The 27,510-nt window shown below is 40.8% G+C and overlaps 1 protein-coding gene across 2 annotated transcripts; it reads left to right on the forward strand.

The window, feature by feature from the left end:
* The first annotated feature begins 4,799 nt into the window (after positions 1-4,799).
* On the forward strand, positions 4,800-25,780 carry tspan5a (tetraspanin 5a). Of its 2 annotated transcripts, XM_047385916.1 has the most exons (11): positions 4,800-5,191; positions 10,704-10,754; positions 11,235-11,381; positions 11,483-11,653; positions 12,750-12,875; positions 12,975-13,022; positions 13,194-13,310; positions 13,401-13,462; positions 18,980-19,070; positions 21,611-21,648; positions 21,733-25,780. In XM_047385916.1, the coding sequence occupies exons 1-9, from the start codon at positions 5,111-5,113 to the stop codon at positions 19,050-19,052; spliced, it is 876 nt and encodes a 291-aa protein (XP_047241872.1). In that variant the 5' UTR covers positions 4,800-5,110; the 3' UTR covers positions 19,053-19,070; positions 21,611-21,648; positions 21,733-25,780. The 2 variants fall into 2 exon arrangements, with proteins under 2 accessions (XP_047241872.1, XP_047241873.1); XM_047385917.1 differs by lacking the exon at positions 18,980-19,070 and having other exon boundaries at positions 4,801-5,191.
* The last annotated feature ends 1,730 nt before the right edge of the window (positions 25,781-27,510 follow it).

Raw genomic sequence — 27,510 nt, forward strand, 5'->3', positions numbered from 1 at the left:
ATTATTATTGATCTTTTAAAAATATTCCTTAAGTAAATAATGATTTATTACTTATTTATTCCTTTATTACTTATATTATCTTTTCACTTCTGTTACCAGTGAAGCATGATTGTCCACTAATAAATAAAATACCTTTGCTCCCTTCATAAGACTATTTGCATATATTTTTGTTTCAACTGACGAAAAATAATAGATGATGAGCAGCTTCAGAGTTATGCAGTTTTTTAATTCTTTCCATTATTCCTTACGTTTGCAGTGGATTATAAACAGGAAAAGTTTAAATTAATATTTCACATTTGATTTTTTTTACATAAGAGTGAAAAAATCAAATGTAAAATAACTTTAATTATCATCAGGTAAAGTCATTTCCCTTATCTACAGTACAAACAGAGACAAAAAAAATTATTTATTAGAACAAAAAAAACAGCCGGGAAGTACAGGGAATTGATACATTGACTGTCTAATCATAAGCAAATATTTTCATAAAGTAAATGTGCAGACAGTGTAGTAGAAAACAGAAAGACATGAGGATGAAGAGGAACTCTGGTCTCTCCTCCTGCAGAGCTGTCTGCATAAAATCATGAAAAATGGAAAATAATAGGAGTTCACACTCCACTAAATTGACTTTACATGTAAAGCCAATCTTAGGCAAATGCATGTGTATGTATATATTTTTTTTCTTTACAATGGGAAGTGAAAATGCTCTGTTTTGATCATTAAGAGGTACTCAATTAAAATATACTGTATATATATACATAAACACACATATATATATATATATATATATATATATATATATATATATATATATATATATATATATATATGTGTGTATATATAAACTGTGTACTATATATATGTATGTGTAAACTGATAGAGACTGAAATTCTTGCCCATTCTTCCTTGCAAAACAGCTTGAGCTCAGTGAGGTTGGATGGAGAGCATTTGTGAACAGTAGTCTTCAGTTCTTTCCACAGATTCTCGATTGGATTCAGGTCTGGACTTTGACTTGGCCATTCCAACACCTGGATACATTTATTTGTGAACCATTCCATTGTAGATTTGGCTTTATGTTTTGGATCATTGTCTTGTTGGAAGATTAATCTCCATCCCAGTCTCAGGTCTCTTACAGACTCCAACAGGTTTTCTTCCAGAATGCTCCTGTATTTGGCCCCATCCATCTTCCCATCAATTGTGACCATCTTCCCTGTCCCTGCTGACGAAAAGCAGGCCCAAACCATGATGCTGCCACCACCATGTTTGACAGTGAGGATGGTGTTTTCAGGGTGATGAGCTGTGTTGCTTTTATGCCAAAGATATCGTTTTGCATTGTGGCCAAACAGTTTGATTTTGGTTTCATCTGACCAGAACACCTTCTTCCACATGTTTGGTGTGTCTTCCAGGTGGCTTGTGGCAAACTTTAAACGAGAATTTATATGCATATCTTTGAGAAATGGCTTTCTTCTTGCCACTCTTCCATAAAGGCCAGATTTGTGCAGTGTACGACTGATTGTTGTCCTATGGACAGACTCTCCCACCTCAGCTGTAGATCTCTGCAGTTCATCCAGAGTGATCATGGGCCTCTTGGCTGCATCTCTGATCAGTCTTCTCCTTGTTCGAGATGAAAGTTTAGAGGGACGGCCGGGTCTTGGTAGATTTGCAGTGGTCTGATACTCCTTCCATTTCAATATGATTGCTTGCACAGTGCTCCTTGGGATGTTTAAAGCTTGGGAAATCTTTTTGTATCCAAATCCGGCTTTAAACTTCTCCACAACAGTATCTCAGACCTTCCTGGTGTGTTCCTTGGTCTTCGTGATGCTCTCTGCACTTTGAACAGAACCCTGAGACTATCACAGAGCAGGTGCATTTATACGGAGACTTGATTACACACAGGTGGATTCTATTTATCATCATCAGTCATTTGGGACAACATTGGATCATTCAGAGATCCTCACTGAACGTCTGGAGTGAGTTTGCTGCACTGAAAGTAAAGGGGCTGAATAATATTGCACACCCCACTTATCAGTTTTTTATTTGTTAAAAACATTTGACACATCCAATAAATTTCATTCCACTTCACAATTGTGTCCCACTTGTTGTTGATTCTTCACAAAAAATTTGAATTTTATATCTTTATGTTTGAAGCCTGAAATGTGGCAAAAGGTTGAAAAGTTTAAGGGGGCCGAATACTTTCGCAAGGCACTGTATATATATATATATATATATATATACACACACTACTCAAAGAAATAAAGGGAACACTCAAATAACACATCCTAGATCTGAATGAATAAAATATTCTCATTGAATACTTTGTTCTGTACAAAGTTGAATGTGCTGACAACAAAATCACACAAAAATCATCAATGGAAATCAAATTTATTAACCAATGGAGGCCTGGATTTGGAGTCACACACAAAATTAAAGTGGAAAAACACACTACAGGCTGATCCAACTTTGATGTAACGTCCTTAAAACAAGTCAAAATGAGGCTCAGTATTGTGTGTGGCCTCCACGTGTCTGTATGACCTCCCTACAACGCCTGGGCATGCTCCTGATGAGACGGAGGATGGTCTCCTGAAGGATCTCCTCCCAGACCTGGACCAAAGCATCTGCCAACTCCTGGACAGTCTGTGGTGCAACGTGACGTTGGTGGATGGAGCGAGACATGATGTCCCAGATGTGCTCAATCAGATTCAGGTCTGGGGAACGGGCGGGCCAGTCCATAGCTTCAATGTCTTCATCTTACAGGAACTGCTGACACACTCCAGCCACATGAGGTCTAGCATTGTCCTGCATTAGGAGGAACCCAGGGCCAACCGCACCAGCATATGGTCTCACACGGGGTCTGAGGTTCTCATCTCGGTACCTAATGGCAGTCAGGTTACCTCTGGTGAGCACATGGAGGGCCATGCGACCCTCCAAAGAAATGCCACCCCACACCATTACTGACCCACTGCCAAACCAGTCATGCTGAAGGATGATGCAGGCAGCAGATCTCTCTCCACGGTGTCTCCAGACTCTGTCACATCTGTCACATGTGCTCAGTGTGAACCTGTTTTCATCTGTGAAGAGCACAGGGCACCAGTGGCGAATTTGTCAATCCTGGTGTTCTCTGGCAAATACCAAGAGTCCTGCACGTTGTTGGGCTGTGAGCACAACCCCCATTTGTGGACGTCGGGCCCTCATACCATCCTCATGGAGTCGGTTTCTAACCGTTTGTGCAGACACATGCACATTTGTGGCCTGCTGGAGATCATTTTGCAGGGCTCTGGCAGTGCTCCTCCTGTTCCTCCTTGCACAAAGACAGAGGTAGTGGCCCTGCTGCTGCGTTGTTGCCCTCCTACAGCCTCCTCCAAGTCTCCTGGTGTACTGGCCTGTCTCCTGGTAGCGCCTCCAGGCTACCAGGAGCTGAAAGACACAGCAAACCTTCTTGCCACAGCTTGCATTGATGTACCATCCTGGATGAGCTGCACTACCTGAGCCACTTGTGTGGGTTGTAGAGTCCGTCTCATGCTACCACGAGAGTGAAAGCACCACCAACATTCAAAAGTGACCAAAACATCAGCCAGAAAGCATCGGTACTGAGAAGTGGTCTGTGGTCCCCACCTGCAGAACCACTCCTTTATTGAGTGTGTCTTGCTAATCGTCAAAGATTTCCCTTTGTTGTCTATTTCATTTGAACAACAGGATGTGAAACTGATTGTCAATCAGTGTTGCTTCCTAAATGGACAGTTTGATTTCACAGAAGTTTGATTTACTTGGAGTTATATTTTGTTGTTTAAGTGTTCCCTTTATTTCTTTTGAGCAGTGTATATATATGTATATATATATATATATGTATATATATATATATGTATATATATATATATATATATATATATATATATACAGTGTTTGTGTATATTTAATGAACCTTTTTATTTTACCTCTTCCAACGTCTCGTGACTGCTCTCTAGTGGGCACAGTTGATGGCTACAACATTTGAATCTTGTGTTAACGGTCTAAATCAGTAGTCTGAAACGCAAGTTCTCGAGGGTTGGTGTCCTGTAGTTTTTAGTTGTGTGTCTGCTTCAACACAACTTTCATCAAAGGATTAGATCAGTAGCAGGACTCTGAAGAATTTAACTGCGTGCTCAGAAAGGTAAATCTGCCATTTCATTCAGCTGTGATGGACATGTAAGTGCACTGAGAACTGACCTTGACACCTCTGATCTAAATAGATTGATAAAGGGTTCGCGTTTTCCATCCATCCATTGGATGGAACCCACTCATCCTACACTATATCTAACAGTCAATGGGAAAGAGGTGGTGACCATGGGAAGGTCACCATTCCATCAGAGACACACAACCCTCAATGCAATTTAGGGAGGCCAATTAACCTAACTCGGGATTTTGGACTGTGGGAGGAAGTCAGGATACCTGGAGCTGGAGAATATGCAAATTCCATTCAGAAAGACCCCAGGATGGGATCCGAACCCCCGATCTCCTTGCTGTGGTTCAGAAGTGATAACAACTGTAAAAATTGCGCAGAAATGGCATTGTATAGTAATGTAAATTGGATATTAGCTTTTTGTTCTACTGACAATGCAGTGTTCTGATAACCTTAGAAAAGGAGTTCAGCATTATGTCTGCTTCCGGAAAACCAGTCTGTAAAATATGCGGCTTCAAGAATTTAATTATCTAGATCAAAAATACTTTTTATTTTCACTATTATTTCTGATTCAAACAGGAAGTGCTTCAGCAATCCTCTGATGTGATTGGCTTGTGCCGCTGTTCTCAAAGTATTTTTCCCGCCAATCACTGACCACCTTCCCCAGCAACGTCACCGCCCACTGTAGGCGCAATTTAGCCTGAATAGCGGAGAAACGCTTTGAACATTGTTACAGTTCTGCGCCAACTCCGGTCGGTAGGTTCTCGTTTCGTTCGGTGTCAGTGAAGCGGTCAGTCTGCGGTCTGGCATGTCTCCTTAGCGGGTCTGAGCGGACACTGGAAGCGGACAAAGAGGAATGCATCCCCGGAGCGCTGAACCTGTTCCCTCCCGTCCAGCACAAAGCCTGTGAAGCAGGCCGTGTTTCTCCTCATAGCGACAGGCAGATGATGCTCAAACATGTCGGGGAATCATTTCAAAGGCCACGAAGTCAGCTGCTGCATCAAATACTTTATTTTCGGCTTCAACATCCTGTTCTGGGTAAGAGCCCCTCACTGTCATTCTTATCTTTTCTATCAGCTGTCTTCAGCACAGTGGGGTTATTGTGTCCGTTAGAGAGGGAGGGAGGCCCGGATCACCTGCGCTTTATGCCTCTTTATCTCAGTTTCTACTCAGATCGGTACGTAGTTATTGTTGTGTTCGTGTTCTGACTTCCGGACAGAAGCAGCTGTTCCTGCACACGAAGCTAATCGGCTTTTTGTGATCATGAGAGCTGAGCGGTGACACAGAGAACCCAGCTGAACCCGCAGCACTGTTACCGTCCGACCTGCACACCGTTGTGGACCGGACCTCAGCAGCTTTCAGCGCAACGCAGAGGCGCTGCTAGGGTCCTGAAAGCCCCCCATGTACTTGTTTTTTCGCACAACAGTGGCATCATATGACGATAAGATAATACAGAACATGTTGTACCAGCAGTCTGTTAGGGTGGATTGTGAATGATTGTAGGTAAAAAATAATGATTTTACATGAAATGTTAATAAAATATCTTTTAAAATGGAACAATAGCATGCAGACTCACTGGCCTCTTTATTAGGTATACCAGTTTATTTTTTTAACACAAATGAGCCAATCACATGGCAGTAACTCAGTGGATTAAGGCATCTAGGCAAGGTGAAGACAACTTGCTGAAGTTCAAAGCAAGCATCAGAATAACAAAATAATGAGATTTAAGCTAGTTGTTGGTGCCAGATAGGCTGGTCCGTGTATTTCAGAACCTGCTGATCTTGTGGGATTTTCACACACAACCATCTTTAGTATCCAGTGAGCAGCAGATGTGTTAATAATGCCTTGTTAGGCTCAGAGGAGAATGGGATGGCTGGTGCCAGATAGTAAAAAAGCAACAGTAGCTCAAATCACCACTGTTTCCAACCAAGGTATGCAGAGAACCATCTTTAAGTGTTCAACATGTGGAACTTTGAAGCAGATGGGCCACAGCCACAGAACACCACACCAGGTGACCCTCTTGTCAGCTAAGTACATGTAGCTGATGCTACAGTTCACACAGTCATCAAAAGCAGACAATAACAGATTGGAGAAATGTACGCTGCTCTGATGAGTCTCAATTTCATCTTTGACATTTAGGTAGTTGGCTCGGAATTTGTTCTAAACAGCATGAAGGCATGGATCCATTGGTACAAGTCAAGATGGATGATCTATCCGGGAAAAGCTGATGGCTGCTAATCGTGTTCCTTTGCTTTTCCTGTTTTTCTGCAGCATAGTGAAAATACCTAAGGAAAACAATTCTACGATTGCCCTTGTCTTCGCCTTTTTGACTAAAGAGGGTCGAAAAAAGCTCTTCTACAGATGTTCTTTCCATTTTATCTGAGTTTGGAACTTTTATCAAAAGCTCCCTGTGTTGATTCTCAGCTGCTGAAAAGATGGGGATTGTTTTCCTGTAGTGCTGCTGTGGGCAAACATGGGAAGATGAAAATGGCTCGGCTAGTATCAGTTTTGACGTACATGATAATTCCTTTTTTTAGTATAAAATATTTTGGCAAGCCTAAGCAGAACACCTTTGAGAGGTGGTAGAAGGGGAGATTCCCATCATGGATGTGCAGCACTGTATAACACTGTCTGTTCAATTTGGACCAAATCTTCTGAGGAATGTTTCTGACATCTTGTTGAATATATGCACAAAGAATTAAGGCAGTTTTGAAATTAAAAGGGGGTCCAACCAGCATTAACAACATGTATCTAACAAAGAAACCAATGAGTGCACCTAGGTTAAAAATTAAGACCTCCACAGCACTGTAAAAGCTGCAGTTCAGAGCTTATTTTTGTCCCTCATTTTACATTGAAACACCGATCTTAAATCACAAACATTTCTTAATTACATTTTTATATCTTAAGCAACATTTAATACAGTCTCTGATGAATGGTGTTCTGTTCTCAGTGGTCAGAATAAATGTTGGGTAATTGATTTGTAACAGTCCTTAATTCAGCCCAAAGGTAACATGTGTTTCTGTAGAAGGACATTAAAACAGTGGCAGAGAATATTCTGCCCTGAAACTAAAACATATCCAGCATGATTTATATTAAAAGTGAATATGTATGTCAAATCCTGAAACTGGTTTATAAATAATTTCAAGTTTTTGATGGAATCTGGACCTTACACAGGTTATTAAGCATATGCTCAGGTATCAAGTCAGTGAATTTTAAGTGTATGGAGGCTTGAAAGCGTTAACTTAGAGACTACTTGTCAAACTAAAACTTCAGTCATAAGACCCAGTGTTGTCAACTGGAATAAAAACAGCTCCCATAATATTCTGGGTGTTTATGTTAAACACACAGCCAGAAGCACCCATTACAAATCACTTTGTTCTTTCACATCATATAAGTCAGACTGCTTATATCCTTGGCCTTGTGCGCTTTCAGATAGTTGCCTGTGTGTGCAGAACCAAAGGGGCTTGGTTTTACATCTTCCAGTATTCCCCTGTGTTAGACGTGGGGTTTTTCCTGGGGAGAACCCCACACACAGCGTGGTTCAGATGCATTCAGTGCTTCACATACAAGCGACGATGTTTTGCACCATACTCAACATGTTATCTGTATCTCATTCTGCTCATCAGCATATTTTTCAGATCAGGTGAACACTGGAGGATGATATGATGTCTCTGTTCTGTTCAGACTGCAGGCTGGGGTGCTGGTTCTGCAGCGGTCTTTGTTTAGTTTCACATCCAATTTTATCCCTTACAGTTCAGAATCCTCCGGAGGTGAATCAGGGATGTGATGTTAGCGGGTCAACCTATTCTGGGCCCCATTCTGTCTTGAGACTTTTCAGTTGTTTGCAAGTAGTAAAGAACACATGAAGATTGTGGAATTAAATGATAATCCGATATAATATCAGATATAATTATCGGTCTGTATGTGATCTTCCTTGTATGATAACTGTGAGTTATACCCCCTCCCTACCTGAAAAACGAATAAATAAACATGGATGCTATCTACTCACTTTCTGAATGAAGAGACCTGGCAACCCTTTTTAAAGTTTGATGTAAGTCAAAACTTCCCTAAGCCTGCTATGATGTGAAGTGGGTTAGGCATGTTTCCATTTAGATAAAATGAGAAAACTAGCTAAGAGGGTTGTAAAGGCAAGTATGCAACACTTTATCGATGAAAGGTTAGATCATTTAAGTGGGTTGGGCACCAAACAGAACCGGGCAGGGGTCAGGGCTGGGTTCTACATTCAGCATCGTAGCTAGTGTGTGAAATACTTGGCTCCAAAAGTTAAAGAGGTTTGGACAGGACCAAAACATGTGAGTGTGTTGGCTGGAAAGCGTTGACATCTGTTACAACTGCTGCTGATGGTTGGATACATTTTCGCCTGCTGAGTGTCTGTGGAGTGCACTAAAAAGAACCTTACATTGCAATAAACAGTGTCTAGCACATATGGAGGATGTGTGAACCAACTCAAAAAAACTGTTTTGTAAATTATAACAGAAACTGCGTGTTGCAAAAAAGATCTTATAAAGGTAAAATCGAAATGTAGTAAAACTATATTGAAATATTTCCTATTAGAGAAACCTGTATATTTGTTTTGGTTTTTGGTTTTTTTGCTGCAACTCTTCAAAACAAATTAGAGAAACATATAAAACATAACTCAAAGTAAACTCTAGGAAAATCAGTGTATCCAGAGTATTCTCATCTATGTTCAGATAAAGGGGGAAAAGCTGAACATTCTCTGTATTTATTATTTCTCGCATAGATTTGTTGTTTAGTGATGTTTGGCGCCCCCACCTGGTCTCAGCTGCTTGGACTGCGGGTTATAAGAAATAAATGTAGGACCTATTATATATTAATTTTAATGAACAGAATATTAGAGCATCATATCTCGTTTTATTCGCTCTGTTAACGTCACACAAAAACTGGGAGTTTATGATCTGCATTTTGGCAGCAGTGCTTCAAGTGACTTTTTTATTTTGTTCCAGCAGTTTGAAAACTTCCCCTGATCTGATTACACACCTCTAAGGTTATTAAACACTCTTGTTGTTCAGAGCAGCAGCTAGCAGGTACTGTGCAGGTTAGCATCACACAGTGGATAGTACTCCCCTTCTTGGAACAGTGTCTGTAATCAAAAATATGGAATTCTAATGAATTTTAAGGCTTTAATTAGGTTTTTATTAGGATTTCTTCCTTCATGAGAATCAGGACTATTAAAAAGTCCTGGGCTGCAGCCTGGCAAGTCAAGGTCTTATCAATATCTAGGCTCAACATTATGTGTCAGAGCAATGACATCATCCGTTATCTCTAGCTTGTACAGGGGTTGGACAATGAAACTGAAACACCTGGTTTTAGACCACAATCATTTATTAGTATGGTGTAGGGCCTCCTTTTGCGGCCAATACAATTTGTCTTGGGAATGACATATACAAGTCCTGCACAGTGGTCAGAGTGATTTTAAGCCATTCTTCTTGCAGGATAGTGGCCAGGTCACTACGTGATACTGGTGGAGGAAAACGTTTCCTGACTCGCTCCTCCAAAATAATAAATAATTGTATTCCTACAAATATTACAAATATATGTCAGCAACAGGGGAATGTAATCATGATTACAGGCAAATATAAATGATTATAGGAAAAATATAAGAAAAAAATCATGCATGTGCTTTTGGAAACATAGGTTGGTGAATTTCTCCCCCTAAAATGCAGAATACAGTTAAACAAATATATGAAGCTGGAGGAAGGCCTAAGCCTAATGGTGGAATCCATCTGTACCACAACCTTCAATGGATTTATTAAGGTTTTTATGTTATAGACCAACACAAAGTAGTGCATTACTGTGATGTGAAAGGAAAATCAAACATTTTAACAAATGCCAATCTGAAAATGGAACCAATTGGCATATGTAGAAAGTACTACGTGTAGAGGAGACCTAACACCATCCTGATCATGCTATTGGCACATTGAAACATGGTTTTGGCAGCATCATGCTGTAGGGATGCTTTTCTTCAACAGGGACAGGGAAGCTGGTTGTAATGATGGGAATATGGATGGAGCTAAATCCAGAACAATCCTGGAGGAAAACCTATTAGAGGCTGCAGAAGACTGGAGACTGGGGTGGAGGTTCACCTTCCAGCAGGACAGACACCCTAAACACACAGCCTGAGATGCAATGGGATGGTTTAGACCAAAGCATAGTCATATGTGATGGTATTGTCAAAGTACAGACCTAAATCCACTTCAGAATTTGTTTTAAAATAAGCATATATTAAAAACCATTTATGATTCTTCTTCCCACTCCAGAGTTCTGCACTATTGTGAGGTTGCAATGTGATGAAATGTGAAAAAGGTTTAGGGGGGGATCCTTCTGTATGTTGCCTTCGAGACCACATCTTTCACTGTGGATAATTACAATGTTTAAGCAGATGCAGCCGGGTGCAGACTGAGGCTGTCACGGGGAGAGTATTTCAGTATTTTTCCTGAACAACACTGACATTGTGTCATACTGCATCTGTATGTTCTCCCAGTAATAAGATGTGACTGGTGTTTTGCAGCTGCTGGGCATGGCCTTAGTTGGGATTGGACTGTGGGCATGGAGTGAGAAGGTGAGCACACTGCCTCTTATTTTTAAATGACACTGGAAAGAAAGTCATTTTAGAGTGGAGGTTTTCTACCTCATTGTTCTGATTATTGTACTTTGTTATTAGCATAACAGGACTCTGAAGCCTCCAATGCTAACAGGCTTTGTTCATAATAAATCCAATGAATCCCAGAGTTATTTGATGACTGCTGAATGGCTCTGATGCATCTGTTTGCTTTATTTGCATGATGAAAATCTAGCGTTAAACTCTGTTGCTTTCATTTATGAAAACCTCAACTGAAAGGATCCAACTACATGAATTTATTTGCCTTAATGTTGGTTTTATAAATTGGTGGACATGTAGTTTGACAAACTGAAACCAGTTTTTCTTCCAGCCAGTACCATCATTCCTGGATATTTTCTGTCACTTTGACCTAACATGACATGACCTGAAGGAGGCACAGCTGCCTGACTCACACCAAGTGTGTTGTTCCCACCTCTCCAGGGGGTCCTGTCCAATATCTCATCCATTACTGACCTGGGGGGTCTGGACCCTGTGTGGCTCTTCATGGTGGTTGGAGGGGTTATGTTCATTCTGGGCTTTGCTGGCTGCATTGGAGCGCTTCGGGAAAATACATTTTTGCTGAAGTTTGTATGTTCCTCTCTGCGAGCACCATGAATAAACACTGAAAAAAGGTTGTTCACAATCGGTTTCTGATTTTTCTGCTTTTCCTGATTCTCCCCCTGTTCTAGTTCTCCGTGTTTCTGGGAATCATCTTTTTCCTGGAGCTAACAACAGGAGTTCTGGCCTTTGTTTTTAAGGACTGGATTAAGGACCAGCTTAACCTGTTCATCAACAACAACATCCGGGCATATAGGGACGACATCGACCTACAGAACCTCATTGATTTCACTCAGGAATATGTGAGTCATGGGATTCCTAATAAATGTGATCAGTCATGGCTGGGAGCATACATCTATTTTAATGTTCTTAACCCATAATATAATATACTCCAGATTTTCCAGCTATCTCTACATCTTAGTGTTCTTCAGTTTCTGATGAACAAAAAGTAAAAGGGTTATAGCCTTTAAAAAATATCTCAATGCATTGGGAGCCAAACTGTTTGTTACTGTGTTTTACTGTTTTTGATTCCAACTGCACTGTAATACAACATATGAAACAACTGGAGATGTTGACAAAGGACAATTTTCAGCTTGGTCAGCCCTGACCAATGACCGTCAGATCGCAAACTTAAAAACTGAATCTTTTGTTTATCAGTCAGTGAATCATACTTACAATTCCAGGTCAAGCTGAAACAGCACACTTCGGTGTGCCAGTTGTCACTTTGGGAAGGAGATTCATGTTCCCCTTTCACACGACACGTCAAGGTCAGAATGTATGCCCTTGACTTGCAAAGCTAGGTAGTTGCAGTAAGATGGGTGAGAGGCACCTTAACCCCTCCTTGAAGTGTTTTGTGAATGTTGCTGGTCAAATAATTAATACCTGAATATATCAGAACGTAGGTGAGGCTGCCTCTTAGATTGTTACTTTAAGCAGCCGAACACATAGAGCTGGGTGAAGTTTTAATGGGTGCAGACTGAGGGTCTGCATAGTGTAGCATGAGATTTAGTGATGTTATTATCAGGTCATTACTGCCAAATTTAGGCAGCACTTGGATCGATTTCCTAGCTTTGAGGTACTTACTGCTTTGCTACACTCATTCAGCAGAATCTTTTTGACATGTCTAAAAAAGCCTGGCTTAGCTGGAGATCAGGTTATAAATGCCACAGTGACGGATGCTTAGGAAGGTGATGATGAAGTATGTTTTGTTTAAGGGAGCATATCTTTCTGTGAAGCCCAAGGCAGATAAGCAATAATGGGATTGGGTGTAAGCAAAGGATTTGATCTCAGTTGTGAGATTCTGGATTTCCATTTCAGAAAATGCATAGTGACATAAGCAAGACTTGCAGCCACCTGTCATCAGTATGTCAGAAGTTTCTCTTCTGGGTCTGTCTGCAGTGGGAGTGCTGTGGCGCGTTTGGAGCAGACGACTGGAACCTGAACATCTACTTTAACTGCACTGATGGGAACCCCAGTCGGGAAAAGTGTGGCGTTCCCTTCTCCTGCTGCACCAAGGACCCAGCGGTACCTTTAGCGTCTTTCTGTCGATGCCACTGTGCACCAGACCTGCCTCAGACCTGATGGCTTTCATAACTTTTTAAGATAATTTCTTTTTGTCTCTAGGAGGATGTGATAAACACTCAGTGTGGCTATGACATCAGAGCAAAACCAGTGAGTTAGATGCTTCCACTGAAGTTTAGACTTCAGCGGAAGTGTTACCCTTGTCCCCAGTGGAATGTTTAATGTCTGCAGTCCATTTTTTAGCACAGTGACTGATGAGTGATTAACAGATACAGTGATGTGTGGGGAGAGAAAACCTGACTTGTAGTTGTGCCCACACAGGACTCTGAGCAGAAGGATTACATCAACGTGAAAGGCTGCGTGCCTCAGTTTGAGAAGTGGTTCCAGGACAACCTCACCTTGGTGGCTGGGATCTTCATCGGAGTGGCATTATTGCAGGTCAGTTCTATTTATATTTTATAAGGGAAAACTTTGAAAACAAAGTATTTCTCCTTTCATGGAATGTGTATGGTTTTTGTTTCTTCACAGATTTTTGGGATTTGTTTGGCCCAGAACTTGGTGAGTGACATCGAGGCAGTGAGGGCGAGCTGGTAAGATTCCATCACCCTTTCATCTGCGTTTACTTCTCTTGCGTTCTCATAATCATTCCTAACCTTACATTGCGATCTACATTGCAGGTCAGACGTTTACGTCCACTCATCATGGTCATGGATGTCATTCATTTTAATGATGCATTTGAAGCATGGATTTTTTTGTAGCTGACTGATCATACAGCATACAGACATGAATGGGATGCACAAGTTTGAATTATGGATTTTTTTATAATCTAAACTGATTTAAATTTAAAGCTACAGGCTCAAAAATATGCATATACCCTTACTAATATCAGGATGAAAGTTCTGCTTTTAGCATGTTGCACATTGATCGAATACTTTGTGTAACCATTATTAAGCGTGTGTTAATTTCAGCTGAAAACAGGACCTCTCTTCCTGGCAGAACTGGTAGCATTGTTTGAATTAACTGGTCAACATTCTAGCTGTTTATTTGAGGTGGGCTTAAAGAAATGGGAGATTATTTCACCTACTTGGTGCATTGCACCAGTGCCACTGGCTTTAAAACAGCCCAACAGCATGAGTCAGTTCAATTCAGCTTGTTTATATAGTGCCGATTCGCAACAAATGTTGTCCCAAGGCATTTTACAAAAGCATACAATACAATCATCCAATTTATACCCAGAAATACATAATCAGCTCTATTCGATCATAGAAACAGCTTCCAACTCAATTAGATGCATTCCACTGTCATCCTAGTTATATGCAGTCAAGTTCAGGTTATTATTCCAACTGGTAGAGGTTTTCTATGTGTGGCAACCCAGTCGACTGCAGTGAATCACTGACTTGGAGCATTCACTTCTCCTGAATATCCATAATCTGGAGAACATCTCTCATCATACATATTCCTAAATCTAGAAAGCCCAGGGAATTACAGTAGGTGGCTTCAGACCAGTTGCACTTCCATCTCTGGTTATGAAGGTTTCTGAGAAACGTACCTGAAACTATACCTGTATAGATGGCAAACTGGGCCCTTTACAGTTTGCTTAACAATCTGGTAAAGGTGTTGTATATGCGAAGCTTGTCATGGACAGATTGTACGAACCCTTGGAGCACCCAAAGTTGCATGCAAGGATTGCATTGCTAATTTTTCTTCTGCTTTTAACGAAAAGCAGCCGCATATTAATTGATTATTGCTGCTTTTAAATGTTCTTGCAAACAGAGTTGAGCGGGTTCATCCTTATTGTCTTGACTTTCAAGTTCAGGGTCACCACAAGGTTGTGTTCTGTATACTTTGCCTTTTATAATGTACTCAGAAAGCTGCAGAACGTCTCAGGAGCATCGATGTTATGTTTTTTGATGTCAAAGACCTCCTGTCCGTTCTTCAGGGTACAGTTTCAGGTCATGGTGAGGTCTTATCTGTCTTTGTTAAATGGTGGGACGATAACTTCCTGGATCTTGGATCTGTCAGCGTGGCAAAGAATTCTTTTTAAAATCTTTCTCTTGGCTATTAAATGCCTTCAAGGTCTTGCTCCTCCATACCTCTCTGACCTGTTTCACCATGAGTCCTCAGATCAGCTGACCAGGTTCTATTGGTTGGAGATCGGGCCTTTTCAGTCATTGCTCCAAAATGATCAAAGACGTTACCATTAAATATTAGACAGGCTTCTGCTGGTGCTGTTGCTGTTTTTTAGTCTCTCTTAAAAACACTTATTGTCGGTTGCAGTTGTCATATTATGAGTTGGTGTGTTGTTTCTGTTTATTGAAATGCATTCTTTGTCGTACATTTTATTCTGCTTTTATTGCTTTTTGTTATATTTTATTATTATTATTATTTGTATTAGTTTGACCTGTTTTAGTACCATACAGCACTTTGGTTAAACAAATTGACTCATTAAGATCCAAATCCATTTAATATATAAAGCATATTTTACAAACTAAGGAGCTTCTCAATGATTATTAGACAGACTCGGAGAGTACTGGAAGCCAGCAGCATTCACAATGAGAAGGTTAAGATTGCGGACTCCCATAAGTATCCCTGCTCTGTGTTTGATTGTCAGTAGAGTTGGACATAGCCACAGATCTGATTGTCAAGAGCGGCCAACAGAAGATTTATTTTCTGCTGAGGCTTCACTCTTTTCATGTTTATAATACTATTATAAATTATTTTTATAAATCTTGCATTGTGAAAGTCTTTTAATACTTATATAGTGTTTTTGTTCAATTAATTAATGATTTTGGTTAGTGGATGCATGTCAGAGGTGAATGTATAGACTGGTATGCTTCAAATGAATTGCCCATTGGAATTTATGAAGTTCTTTAAATCTGAAGATTAAATTGAAAGCTAAAAACATGGTTGATAAAGATAAGTAAATGTTTCATTCTAAGAAGATATTAATCTTTCCTCCCATCAAAGAAACTTGTACCCTAACAATTTTTTAAATGTGTGTCTGTATCAAACATCTGAACAGGCAACCACATTTATGCCATTCTTGAATTGGGATTGAGAGCCACACAAAATCATTCCGGCGGCTGCAAATTGTGCTTTGTTTCAGAAGATTCAGAAAGCTCAACATAATCAGAACAGTCCAAACATAGATCAGGTTCTACAGGTACCTCCAATGCTGCTCCATTAAAAATGGAGCACATTTTTTCAAAATTGTTGCAACATTGTCATAAAGATCTCCTATAATGAAGTTTTCTCAAAGGGTCAGAATACTTGGTTAGATTCAATTTAAAATTGGTCAAACAGGATAGGATTATGAGAAAATGCTGTTATTTGTTTACACTCAATCCCATATGTCAGCACAAGGTCCAGAGTATGAATACCGGATCGAGTACAGTACAGACCAAAGTTTGGACACACCTTCTCATTCAAAGAGTTTTCTTTATTTTCATAACTATGAATATTGTAGCTTCACAATGAATGCATCAAAACTATGAATTAACACATGTGGAATTATATACTGAACAAAAAAGTGTTAAACAATTGAAAATATGTCTTATATTCTAGGTTCTTCAAAGTAGCCACCTTTTGCTTTGATTACTGCTCCGCACACTCTTGGTATTCTGTTGATGAGCTTCAAGAGGTAGTCACTTGAAATGGTTTTCCAACAGTCTTGAAGGAGTTCCCAGAGATGCTTAGTACTTGTTGGCCCTTTTGCCTTCACTCTGCGGTCCAGCTCACCCCAAACTCGATTGGGTTCAGGTCCGGTGACTGTGGAGGCCAGGTCATCTGGCGCAGCACCTCATCACTCTCCTTCTTGGTCAAATAGCCCTTACACAGCCTGGAGGTGTGTTTGGGGTCATTGTCCTGTTGAAAAATAAATGATGGTCCAACTAAATGCAAACCGGATGGAATAGCATGCCGTTGCAAGATGCTGTTGTAGCCATGCTGGTTCAGTATGCATTCAATTTTGAATAAATCCCCAACAGTGTCACCAGCAAAGCACCCCCACACCATCAAACCTCCTCCTCCATGCTTCACGGTGGGAACCAAGCATGTAAAGTCCATCCGTTCACCTCTTCTGTGCCGCACAAAGACACAGTAGTTGGAACCAAAGATCTCAAACTTGGACTCATCAGACCAAAGAACAGATTTCCACTGGTCTAATGTCCATTCCTTGTGTTCTTTGCCCAAACAAGTCTCTTCTGCTTGTTGCCTGTCCTCAGCAGTGGTTTCTTAGCAGCTATTTTACCATGAAGGCCTGATTCACACAGTCTCCTCTTAACAGTTGTTCTAGAGATGTGTCTGCTGCTAGAACTCTGTGTGGCATTGAGCTGTTCTCTAATCTGAGCTGCTGTTAACCTGCGATTTCTGAGGCTGGTGACTCGGATGAACTTATCGTCTGCAGCAGAAGTGAATCTTGGTCTTCCTTTCCTGCGTCGGTCCTCATGTGAGCCAGTTTCTTTGTAGCGCTTGATGGTTTTTGCGACTGCACTTGGGGACACTTTCATAGTTTCCCCAATTGTTCGGACTGACTGACCTTCATTTCTTAAAGTAAAGATGGCCACTCGTTTTTCTTTACTTAGCTGCTTTTTTCTTGCCATAATACAAATTCTAACAGTCTGTTCAGTAGGACTATCAGCTGTGTACTGTATCCACCTCCTGCACAATACAACTGATGGTTCCAACCCCATTTATAAGGCTTGAAATCCAACTTATTAAACCTCACAGGGCACACCTCAAAAGTGAAAACCATTTCAGGTGACTACCTCTTGAAGCTCATCAACAGAATACCAAGAGTGTGCGGAGCAGTAATCAAAGCAAAAGGTGGCTACTTTGAAGAACCTAGAATATAAGACATATTTTCAGTTGTTTCACACTTTTTTGTTCAGTATATAATTCCACATGTGTTAATTCATAGTTTTGATGGCTTCATTGTGAAGCTACAATATTCATAGTCATGAAAATAAAGAAAACCCTTTGAATGAGAAGGTGTGTCCAAACTTTTGGTCTGTACTGTATGTCTGCAGATACTTTGAGCAAAGCCAATTAATTTGCTACCACCATGCTTTACAGTTGGAACTGTGTTCTCAAGTTTGAATCTCATCTCCTCCAAACAAACTTATTGTCATTGTGTCCAAATAGCTTCATCTTTCTTTCTTCTTACCACAAAACATTACCAGAAGGCATCTGCCTTGACCATGTGAAGCATCTTTAAATTTAATTGGAGAGATGGTGAGGAATATTTGTATCCAGCTACATAATAGCAGCGATACTGGTGTTCCAGCAATTTTCCTTTCACGTGAGAGGAGGGTTTGGGTCCGATGGTCGGAATGTGGACTCATCTGGGTGTTTCAACAGAACAATGATCTCAAGCACATCAAAACTGTTTTGGAATAAATAAAGCAGAATAGCTTTTGAAAAGCCATAGCCTCAACTATAACAAAGATTGTGCTAGGAGTTCTAAAAATTCAGTTCAACAAGAAATCGGTCCAGTATTCAGCCACAATTATGCTAGAAGCCAGAAAAGTGTGCAGTTGAGGTACAGCTTGCTACAGGACATTTAACTAAATATTAGTGGATGGTTATGTTTATTTTTAAGCCTGCTCGTAAAATTAGTAGATTAGAGAAAATCAGAATAAAATTCAAACTTGTTCATCCAGTTCTTGTTGTTTGTTGTATTATCACTCCATCCTGAAAATAAGAACAGTTTACATGCTTTATTAGAAGCCTGACCTATCTGCCAATGATGAATGCATGTAAACTTCTGGCCAGGGCTGTCCATTGGCGTATTGCATGCTGAACCTAATAACTTCGAGTCATAGTTGATTATAATTCAATCTGAGAGGATCACTTGTTCCCTTTATGGACTGAAGCGGAATGTCTGAAAGTTGTAGCTTGTAGGAACTCTTGTACAAATTTGTATCCTCCTGGTCAGAAGCAGAGACCTGAAGCAGAAAAAATAGTTTTAATTTTACAAGGTGGTAATTCTTTCAGCGGTTACTGCCTTGTTTAGAGTGAGGACCAAAGATAGAAGGTTATTTGAACTTTTTTAATTCAATGCCAAAACTCATTTCATCCATCATTTTTCCTCCTCCATGCTTCATCAGGGTGCCCCCCCCTCTGTCCATGCGTCGACCCCCACCATACACCTGCAAGAAATCATCGGCTTACTACTCATGAGACAGGCACGCACAGAATGTATGTGGGTTTAATGAGTCCATGGTAGTTAGCGGAGCACTGATCTGTGTATAATCTCTGTTTGGTGTTGTGTTGTGTCCTGCATATGTCTACATCTGGGAACCCTGACCTTCTGGGGTGTTAGTCTACCCACAAAGTAAAGCGCCACCAATCAGGTCTTTGTGGCAGATTTCTGAGCTCCAGGTTTGGTAAAGCTTTGAACTGCTGATATCAATTTTCTAGCTGATTTCTCTTAAACTTTAATTAAAAGCATTCAATATATTTTTTTCTAGCCTTTCTGCTATGAGCACTCAATTATACATACACTACCATTCAAAGGTCTGGACATCCCTTCTCATTCAACTTCAGGTTTGTCTTTAGTTTTATTCCTACCTCTGGGAACTCCTGCAAGACTGTTGGAAAACCATTTCAGGTGAATAGCTCATGAAGCACGCAGAGAGAATGCCAAGAGTGTACTAAGCAGTAATCAAAGTGGTGGCTAGTTTGAAGAATCTAAAATTTTTAATATGTTTTGAGTTATTTCACAGTTTTTTGTTTACTACATCACTGCATATACCGTTGCTTCATAGTTTTGATGAATTCTCTATATATCTACAATGTAGAAAGTCATAAAATAAGGACAAGCCATTGAATGACAAGGTTTTGACTGGTAGTGTGTATTAGGAGCAGAGGTTAAATCACTCTGAATGTGAAAGAGCAGGTACTGTAAACCAGGGTGTAATATCGTAAAAAGAAGACAAATTGATTATGGAGTTGACTTTAGTATCTTATATTAGTGATTAGCAGAATTTGTAGGGTTAGCATTAATACCTGTAAACAACAGTCTATGGGACTGTAACTGTAAGATTTCCAAAACACTTCCAGCCTTCCCAAATCCAACATGTTCCATAACAGAGATTGAATGCTCAAAAGGGAAAAAAACAGACCAACATATTGTGACACGTTCAGCCTTCCTGTTATCTGCTGAAAAGATCAGATAGACTGCACTCTTTAAGTTTTTAGTCTGATTAAGCAGGCTACATGCTTCTATAGAAAATAGTTTCCTTCATTAATGTCTCCAGCTTTGTGCTTCCTCTCATTTTACACACACCACTGATACTGAGGATGGCTGGAGTCTTCTTCCTGCACTAACAACTTCCATAGTCAAGAGTGTTGTTTTTATCACAACCTAATGGTGCTTAGGTATGGTGCTTTCACTGATCAGAAAAAGATCGGACCTTTAGGTTTTTGACCAGATGGTCACTGTACAGTCACTCAAGTTGACAGTTGGCCGATTCTGGTCACCAGCCCATTTCCTGAGGCATCTCTACCTCAGGGCACTGTGTGAAACAGAACCGGGCCAGTTTTTAGACACAAGGATAACAACGCCCAGCAACATAAACAACTAACAAGTGATCACTTCTTAAATGGAGTTTACTACATTGAAACGACAGAGTTAGAACCTGATGTACTGACTCTCCCAGCAGCATTTCTTCTTCTTTTATTCTGTTGTCTGTGCTAGCTGCTGTAGCTGATTATAGTTTGTTAGCACTTGGCTAGAAACTAAAGATGTTTACTGTAATTTTAGACAAGTTTGTTTTAAATTTATGGTCTTGTGATTCACATCATAGCATAGCCATGGGAAAATGTATAGAGAGTCAATATCCAAAAAACGGTGATCACTGGAAAACTGACCCGCCAGCAATCAAGTTTTAAAGCATTGCAATTGCAATTTGTTTGCAATAGCTGTAAGTGGAAAAGTTATTAAATGAAGAGGAAAAATATATTTAGAAATGTTTGTGATATTTAAACAGTGATTGTAAATGAAAGGAACACCTCTGGTAGAAATCTGATGGACTTGTCCCCAACGCCCACATCGTCAAATTCCCACTTTAAAAAGAAATTAGATGATAAAAACAATGTATAATTTATACAAAAATATTAATTAATGCAACAATAATTTAGACATGCATAAATAACTGAGCTCTAGAGTCCAGTGAGTAAGATGGCAGCTGGACATACATACCTTCCCAGACTAAAAGAAAGAAATTGCTCTACTTGGTGCAGTTGTTGAACACAGCTGTAATCCAGCAGTAAACATTTGTGGTTTTTTTCTATTGGAAAAGGCTATTTTGCAATATTTGGGCAAAATACACAAAACCTAATTTGGTAATTGCTTTTTGAATCCATGCTGCTGGTGATGCTGAATAACGAGGCTTATAGGATCGGTCCAATCAGAACCATGGGTGAACTTTACGAGATGATTGAGTGTCTGCTGCTGATCCTCCTACATGCTCCCTCTGAGTTGCAGAGTTTGTGCAGCTTGCACTGAAAATCCTGAAGTCGTGACTTCTGCAGTTCTCTGTTTGTTTGTGGTCCATTGTTCCTCAGCCCACTGAATCCATCCAGCACTCTCTCTCTGTGAACGTCCCAAAGTTCAAGTTTAACCTCATCATCTCCTTTTCTTTAGTGCATTTCTGAAATAGTTGAACACAGGAGTGATGGAGGTAAGGTTTTTATTTGTTTCATTACTAATCAACTCCTCTTTTCTTCTCTTCCAGTTTCTTCACCTAATGCTGACGGAGCTTCTCTCTAACGGGTAATCTTATATTTGCTGAATTTTTACTTCAGGAATAAAACTGGGTCTAACAGACTCGCCTGATGTTTTGTCTTTTTGGATCAGCTTTAGTTCGGAACGTGCCCCCCTCAGTACTGTCAGCGAGCACCGTCGGAGAACGTCAACGATCACCTCCCCGTTTCCTACCCTGAACCAGCACTTTTTTAAAGGCACTAAATATGTGAGGTTTTGTATATACCCACTGTGTGACTACTGAACAAAGAAGGTGGACAAGGACAAGATGAAGATAGCTGCAGTGTTCCACTTTTAATAGCTGCACTTAGCGGGCTTCAATGCATCCTTTTAAAACAAGCTCAGTATTTTTCACTGCGGAAGCTTTGGCCCACATAGAGAAGACCATTTGTTTAAGCTTCCACCATATGTGCTGAATAGAGCTGCTGCAGAGAAGAGCAGCTGTTCTTACCATTGTTCCTGGCCCTAACATTGTTCACTGAGAGGGTCAAACAGGGTGGAAATAATTTAGATTTGTTCTCAAACAGAAGTAACATGAAGTTGTTGCTCTACTAATGCAGTAAAGAGATGCTGATAAAATACAATTACTGACCAAAACAAGGTAAGCATCAAGTTAAATCCCCATGAGGAATGTAATTTTGTTCACATGCAGACCAGTGATAGTTTTACAAGGAGGTGGCATGTTTAGAACATGGTGGCGACACCATGAGTTGAGCAGCAGTATTACAGGCAGTTGCTGGAGCTTTCGACACCTTTACAAGAGGCTGACAGTTTAATGCAGGTTCCCTATTCTAGTCTGCAAAGAATCTGGGAGAATGTACTCACCATGGTGGAGCCAGTAGTGTTTTCTTTACCACTTTCAGATCCTTTCTGCTCAGGGGCTTGTCTGTTGCACAAATATGTCATCATGCCAACTGTCAGTCTCCAAATCCCATTGGACCTAGAGGCCATGAAGGGCAGAGAGACCATCCATCTTGTCTGATGGTTTCTTCTTTTGTTGACACCAAAGCTGGCTGGTGGATGTGGGTGACTTCTCTGTACCGTGTAATCAAATCCAGTTAAAGGTTAGGTGGCATTATAAAAAGAAAAGAATAGAAATATCCTTTATTGTCCTGGAGTGGGGACATTCAGGTGTGTCAGCAGCAAAGTGAAAGCGTGTAGGTGCTCACAAATGTAACAATCTATAAAGAAATTTTTTTTAAAGTAGACCGCAGAAAGGGGAAAAAACAATACGAAAAATAAATACTCTACAGTTATTAAAAATGACAAATTTTTACAAAATGTACAATTGTAAATGTGAATAAGAAAATAAGAAAAAAGTGCAAATAACAGCAGGGGTGTAAACACTTTCTAACAGCTGCTGGGAGGAAGGGTCTGTGATAACGCTCCTGTGTGCACCTAGGATGCAGCAGTCTTTCATTAAAGGAGCTCTTCAGTTCTGCAACAGCTTCATGCATGGGATGGGAGATGTTGTCCAACAGTCATGTTATCTTTACAGTCCTTTTTGTCTTCCACCACCTGCACTGTGTCCTGGGGTCATCCTAGGACAGAGCTAGCCTTCCATCTAAATGTGAAATGTGTGACATTTTGTTCTAGCCAAACTAACAAACAGATCATTTTTGATCTTCTTCCAAGTTGATCATTTACAAATAATCTGCCATTTCATATGTAATGGCATACATTATATTAGTAAAACAGTCTTTGTTCAGATGTGGCAGAAGAGCAGTGCATTTAGGGGGTGCCGTTGGCATTAAGGTCCTGGTCAGCTCTCAGTCTCGTCTTAACGGAAGGATGTTGGCGGTCAGCATCTCAAGTATATCCACTTTATTTCAGTGATGTTGCCATGGAAACAGCCACAACAACAACACAACAGAGTCTGACTGCCGTGTGGGTACTTGTTGCTGTAAATGATCCATCTTGTCATCCAGAGCAGAAGGACTAGCAGGAGAACCTTGTCATTATATATTGTTTGCTGCAGGGCCTCACTGAACCATCCTCAGCCTCCATCACCAAGCACACCACATTGCGAGCATCCTTTTACTTGGTCAGTTTGTTTATGTGGGGGCCTCTCCAACAGGTAGCCTTTCCTTTACTACAAGCTGTTACAACATTAAATATATCCTCAACTCCCATTAAAAATTGGAGGGGGAAAAGCCTCCATTGTTTCACATGGAGGCCAACATAAATGTACTTTTCCAGCCTTACAAGATCTTGTTGGTTGTAACTGCAGAGGAAGCAGGGTAGATATTTAGAAGAAGTCAGGTTATCTTTGTTGATCTTAAGGAAATGTTCCTTAGAAGTGGAAAGACTCTGGCCCTTTAAACACAGGGGTACCTGGTATATCAGCAAGGCAATGTATCGATCATTGGTCTGCATGTGCCCCTAATGACATCCCAACCAGACCGGGGTCCTCGTGTATAAGTGCCAGACGCCATAGAATGTGAGCATTTGGCCTCTCTAGTCGGCTATGACAAGACGATCTTGGAGTTGAAGATGCTGGATATTGAAGTCCTGGGCTGGTGTGGTTTTACACGTGGTCTGTGGTTGTGAGGCCGGTTGGATGTACTGCCAAATTCTCTGAAACACCTGTAGAGACGGCTTATGGTAGAGAAATGAGCATTCAATTCACGGGCAACAGTTCTGGTGGACATTCCTGCAGACAGCATGCCAACTGTACGCTCCCTCTAAACTTGCGACATCTGTGGCATTGTGCTGTGTAACAAACCCACACATTTTAGAGTGGCCTTTTATTGTGGCAGCCTAAGGTACACTAGTGAAATAATCATGCTGCTGAATCAGCATCTTGATATGCCACACCTGTGAAGTGGCTGGATTATCTCAGCAAAGAAGAAATGCTCACTTTCACAGATTTAGACAGATTTGTGAAGAATAGTTGAAACAGACGTTTGTTAGCGTAGAAACAGTCTTAGATCTTTGGGTTCAGCTCATGGGTTATGGGAGCAACAACAAGTGTTCTGTTCATATTTTTATCCAGTGTATATGACATCAGTCTACAATGACGATGACCAGGACTAGATGTGATTTACTGCACCGCAGCACAATGTTGGTGAAAAGCAACATTGTGGAACAGTGTGTTGCAACATGCCTCATTTAGGAACATCTTCAAGTCACATAAACAAAAACTTCACTTGTGCAGACATGATTTCAGATTGTAGGTCCATGCAGGGCTTATTTACATCTATTTATGGTCTGATACTCCCTCCTTTGTGCTTTTTTCCACAGTTATGGGGATGTACAAAAGAAAAGGGCACCCCTGGTTTCATGCTTTAGTTGGAAATCCCAGGAAGTCTTTGTACATAAGCCCCCAGTTCCTTTTGGGGCTGAAGTGCTTTTATTGATGACATAAACTGTTAGGTGTTATCATGTTCTGTTTGGGTTACAGCTCTTCAGCATCTTGACTGACAGTACATCCAGGGGCTGGTCCAGAAGGTTTGGAGAGCCTTTTATTCCCCATCTTTTTAAAATGTAAATAAAGTCATCACACAGAATGTATGTAAGTGTACAGCCCATCCTGATCTTTGCTAATGTTTTTACTGAACAGCTTCAGTGAAGCAGAGAACGTGGGTCAACAGAAGAGTTGTTTTTATAAATTGAGGAAATTCAAATTTTTCTGACCATGTTCAGTGTTTCACATGACAGCGTTTGTGCACTCCAGTAAAATATTGTGGCACTTTTTCCCCGTGATGGTCGTTATGTATTCAGAAGCAGATCTCATCACTGTACGTGAGACGGAGTGAAATCAACTGAAAGGTGTTTCTGTGGAGATTTTCTAGGTGTTTAAGGTGGATTTATGCTCTAAGCATGCATTTGTAGCAAACTGTAGAGTATTTTTTCAAGCAGTGGTCTTTGTTGTAAAATGATATATCCTGGGTAAGTGTGACGCTACTGATAAAGGAACGGATACTGTTTTTGATACAAAATATTTATTGTACATTGAACGTGATTTTCTAACTCTAAAACATTTAGTACCACTGAAAGGGAACCTGTCACTCTTGTGTAAAAGTACTTGTCACCATATGGATCACCTGCACTATACATCCCACCTACATTTGTTGTGTAACTACCTCCTCGTGTCCCGTTAACATTTTATCATCTAGTAAAATGACCTGACTGAGAAATATCCTGACTGTTGTCTTTGTTCACATTTGAAGTGGAGGCAATATGAGTTAACAAATGTGTGGATGCATTTCACTTCCCACACATGGTCTGCCACTGCTCTTGCAGAAACAGCGCTGCAGTCTGTTAAATCCAGACAGCTTCAGTCCGAACGTCTGATAGGGGCACAATAGCTTGGCTGTGACCAATCAGAATATTCCTCCTCGCTGCAGTCTCCTCCTGCCTCAAGCAGAGGAGTTGAAGTAGCTTGGTGATGGGACAGGGGTCTCATCTGCAGTACTTCAGGTGCTGCTCTGGTCTGTCATAATGAAGAAAAAGCTGAGCCTGATTATTCTCTCAAGATGGCTTGAGACTGGAAGAAGATACAAGCTGTATACTTGCTGCAAGGACTATACAGAGTTATGGAAAGGTATATTTAGTGTATTATTTATAAAGAGAACAAAGCTATGTACAGGTCCTTCTCAAAAAATTAGCATATTGTGATAAAGTTCATTATTTTCCATAATGTCATGATGAAAATGTAACATTCATATATTTTAGATTCATTGCACACTAACTGAAATATTTCAGGTCTTTTATTGTCTTAATACAGATGATTTTGGCATACAGCTCATGAAAACCCAAAATTCCTATCTCACAAAATTAGCATATCATTAAAAGGGTCTCTAAACGAGCTATGAACCTAATCATCTGAATCAACGAGTTAACTCTAAACACCTGCAAAAGATTCCTGAGGCCTTTAAAACTCCCAGCCTGGTTCATCACTCAAAACCCCAATCATGGGTAAGACTGCCGACCTGACTGCTGTCCAGAAGGCCACTATTGACACCCTCAAGCAAGAGGGTAAGACACAGAAAGACATTTCTGAACAAATAGGCTGTTCCCAGAGTGCTGTATCAAGGCACCTCAGTGGGAAGTCTGTAGGAAGGAAAAAGTGTGGCAGAAAACGCTGCACAACGAGAAGAGGTGACCGGACCCTGAGGAAGATTGTGGAGAAGGGCCGATTCCAGACCTTGGGGGACCTGCGGAAGCAGTGGACTGAGTCTGGAGTAGAAACATCCAGAGCCACCGTGTACAGGCTGTGTGCAGGAAATGGGCTACAGGTGCCGCATTCCCCAGGTCAAGTCACTTTTGAACCAGAAACAGCGGCAGAAGCGCCTGACCTGGGCTACAGAGAAGCAGCACTGGACTGTTGCTCAGTGGTCCAAAGTACTTTTTTCGGATGAAAGCAAATTCTGCATGTCATTCAGAAATCAAGGTGCCAGAGTCTGGAGGAAGACTGGGGAGAAGGAAATGCCCAAATGCCAGAGGTCCAGTGTCAAGTACCCACAGTCAGTGATGGTCTGGGGTGCCGTGTCAGCTGCTGGTGTTGGTCCACTGTGTTTTATCAAGGGCAGGGTCAATGCAGCTAGCTATCAGGAGATTTTGGAGCACTTCATGCTTCCATCTGCTGAAAAGCTTTATGGAGATGAACATTTCATTTTTCAGCACGACCTGGCACCTGCTCACAGTGCCAAAACCACTGGTAAATGGTTTACTGACCATGGTATCACTGTGCTCAATTGGCTTGCCAACTCTCCTGACCTGAACCCCATAGAGAATCTGTGGGATATTGTGAAGAGAACGTTGAGAGACTCAAGACCCAACACTCTGGATGAGCTAAAGGCCGCTATCTAAGCATCCTGGGCCTCCATAAGACCTCAGCAGTGCCACAGGCTGATTGCCTCCATGCCA

This window comes from Girardinichthys multiradiatus, chromosome 14 (assembly GCF_021462225.1).
Source record: "Girardinichthys multiradiatus isolate DD_20200921_A chromosome 14, DD_fGirMul_XY1, whole genome shotgun sequence".
NCBI classification, from domain to species: Eukaryota; Metazoa; Chordata; class Actinopteri; order Cyprinodontiformes; family Goodeidae; genus Girardinichthys; species Girardinichthys multiradiatus.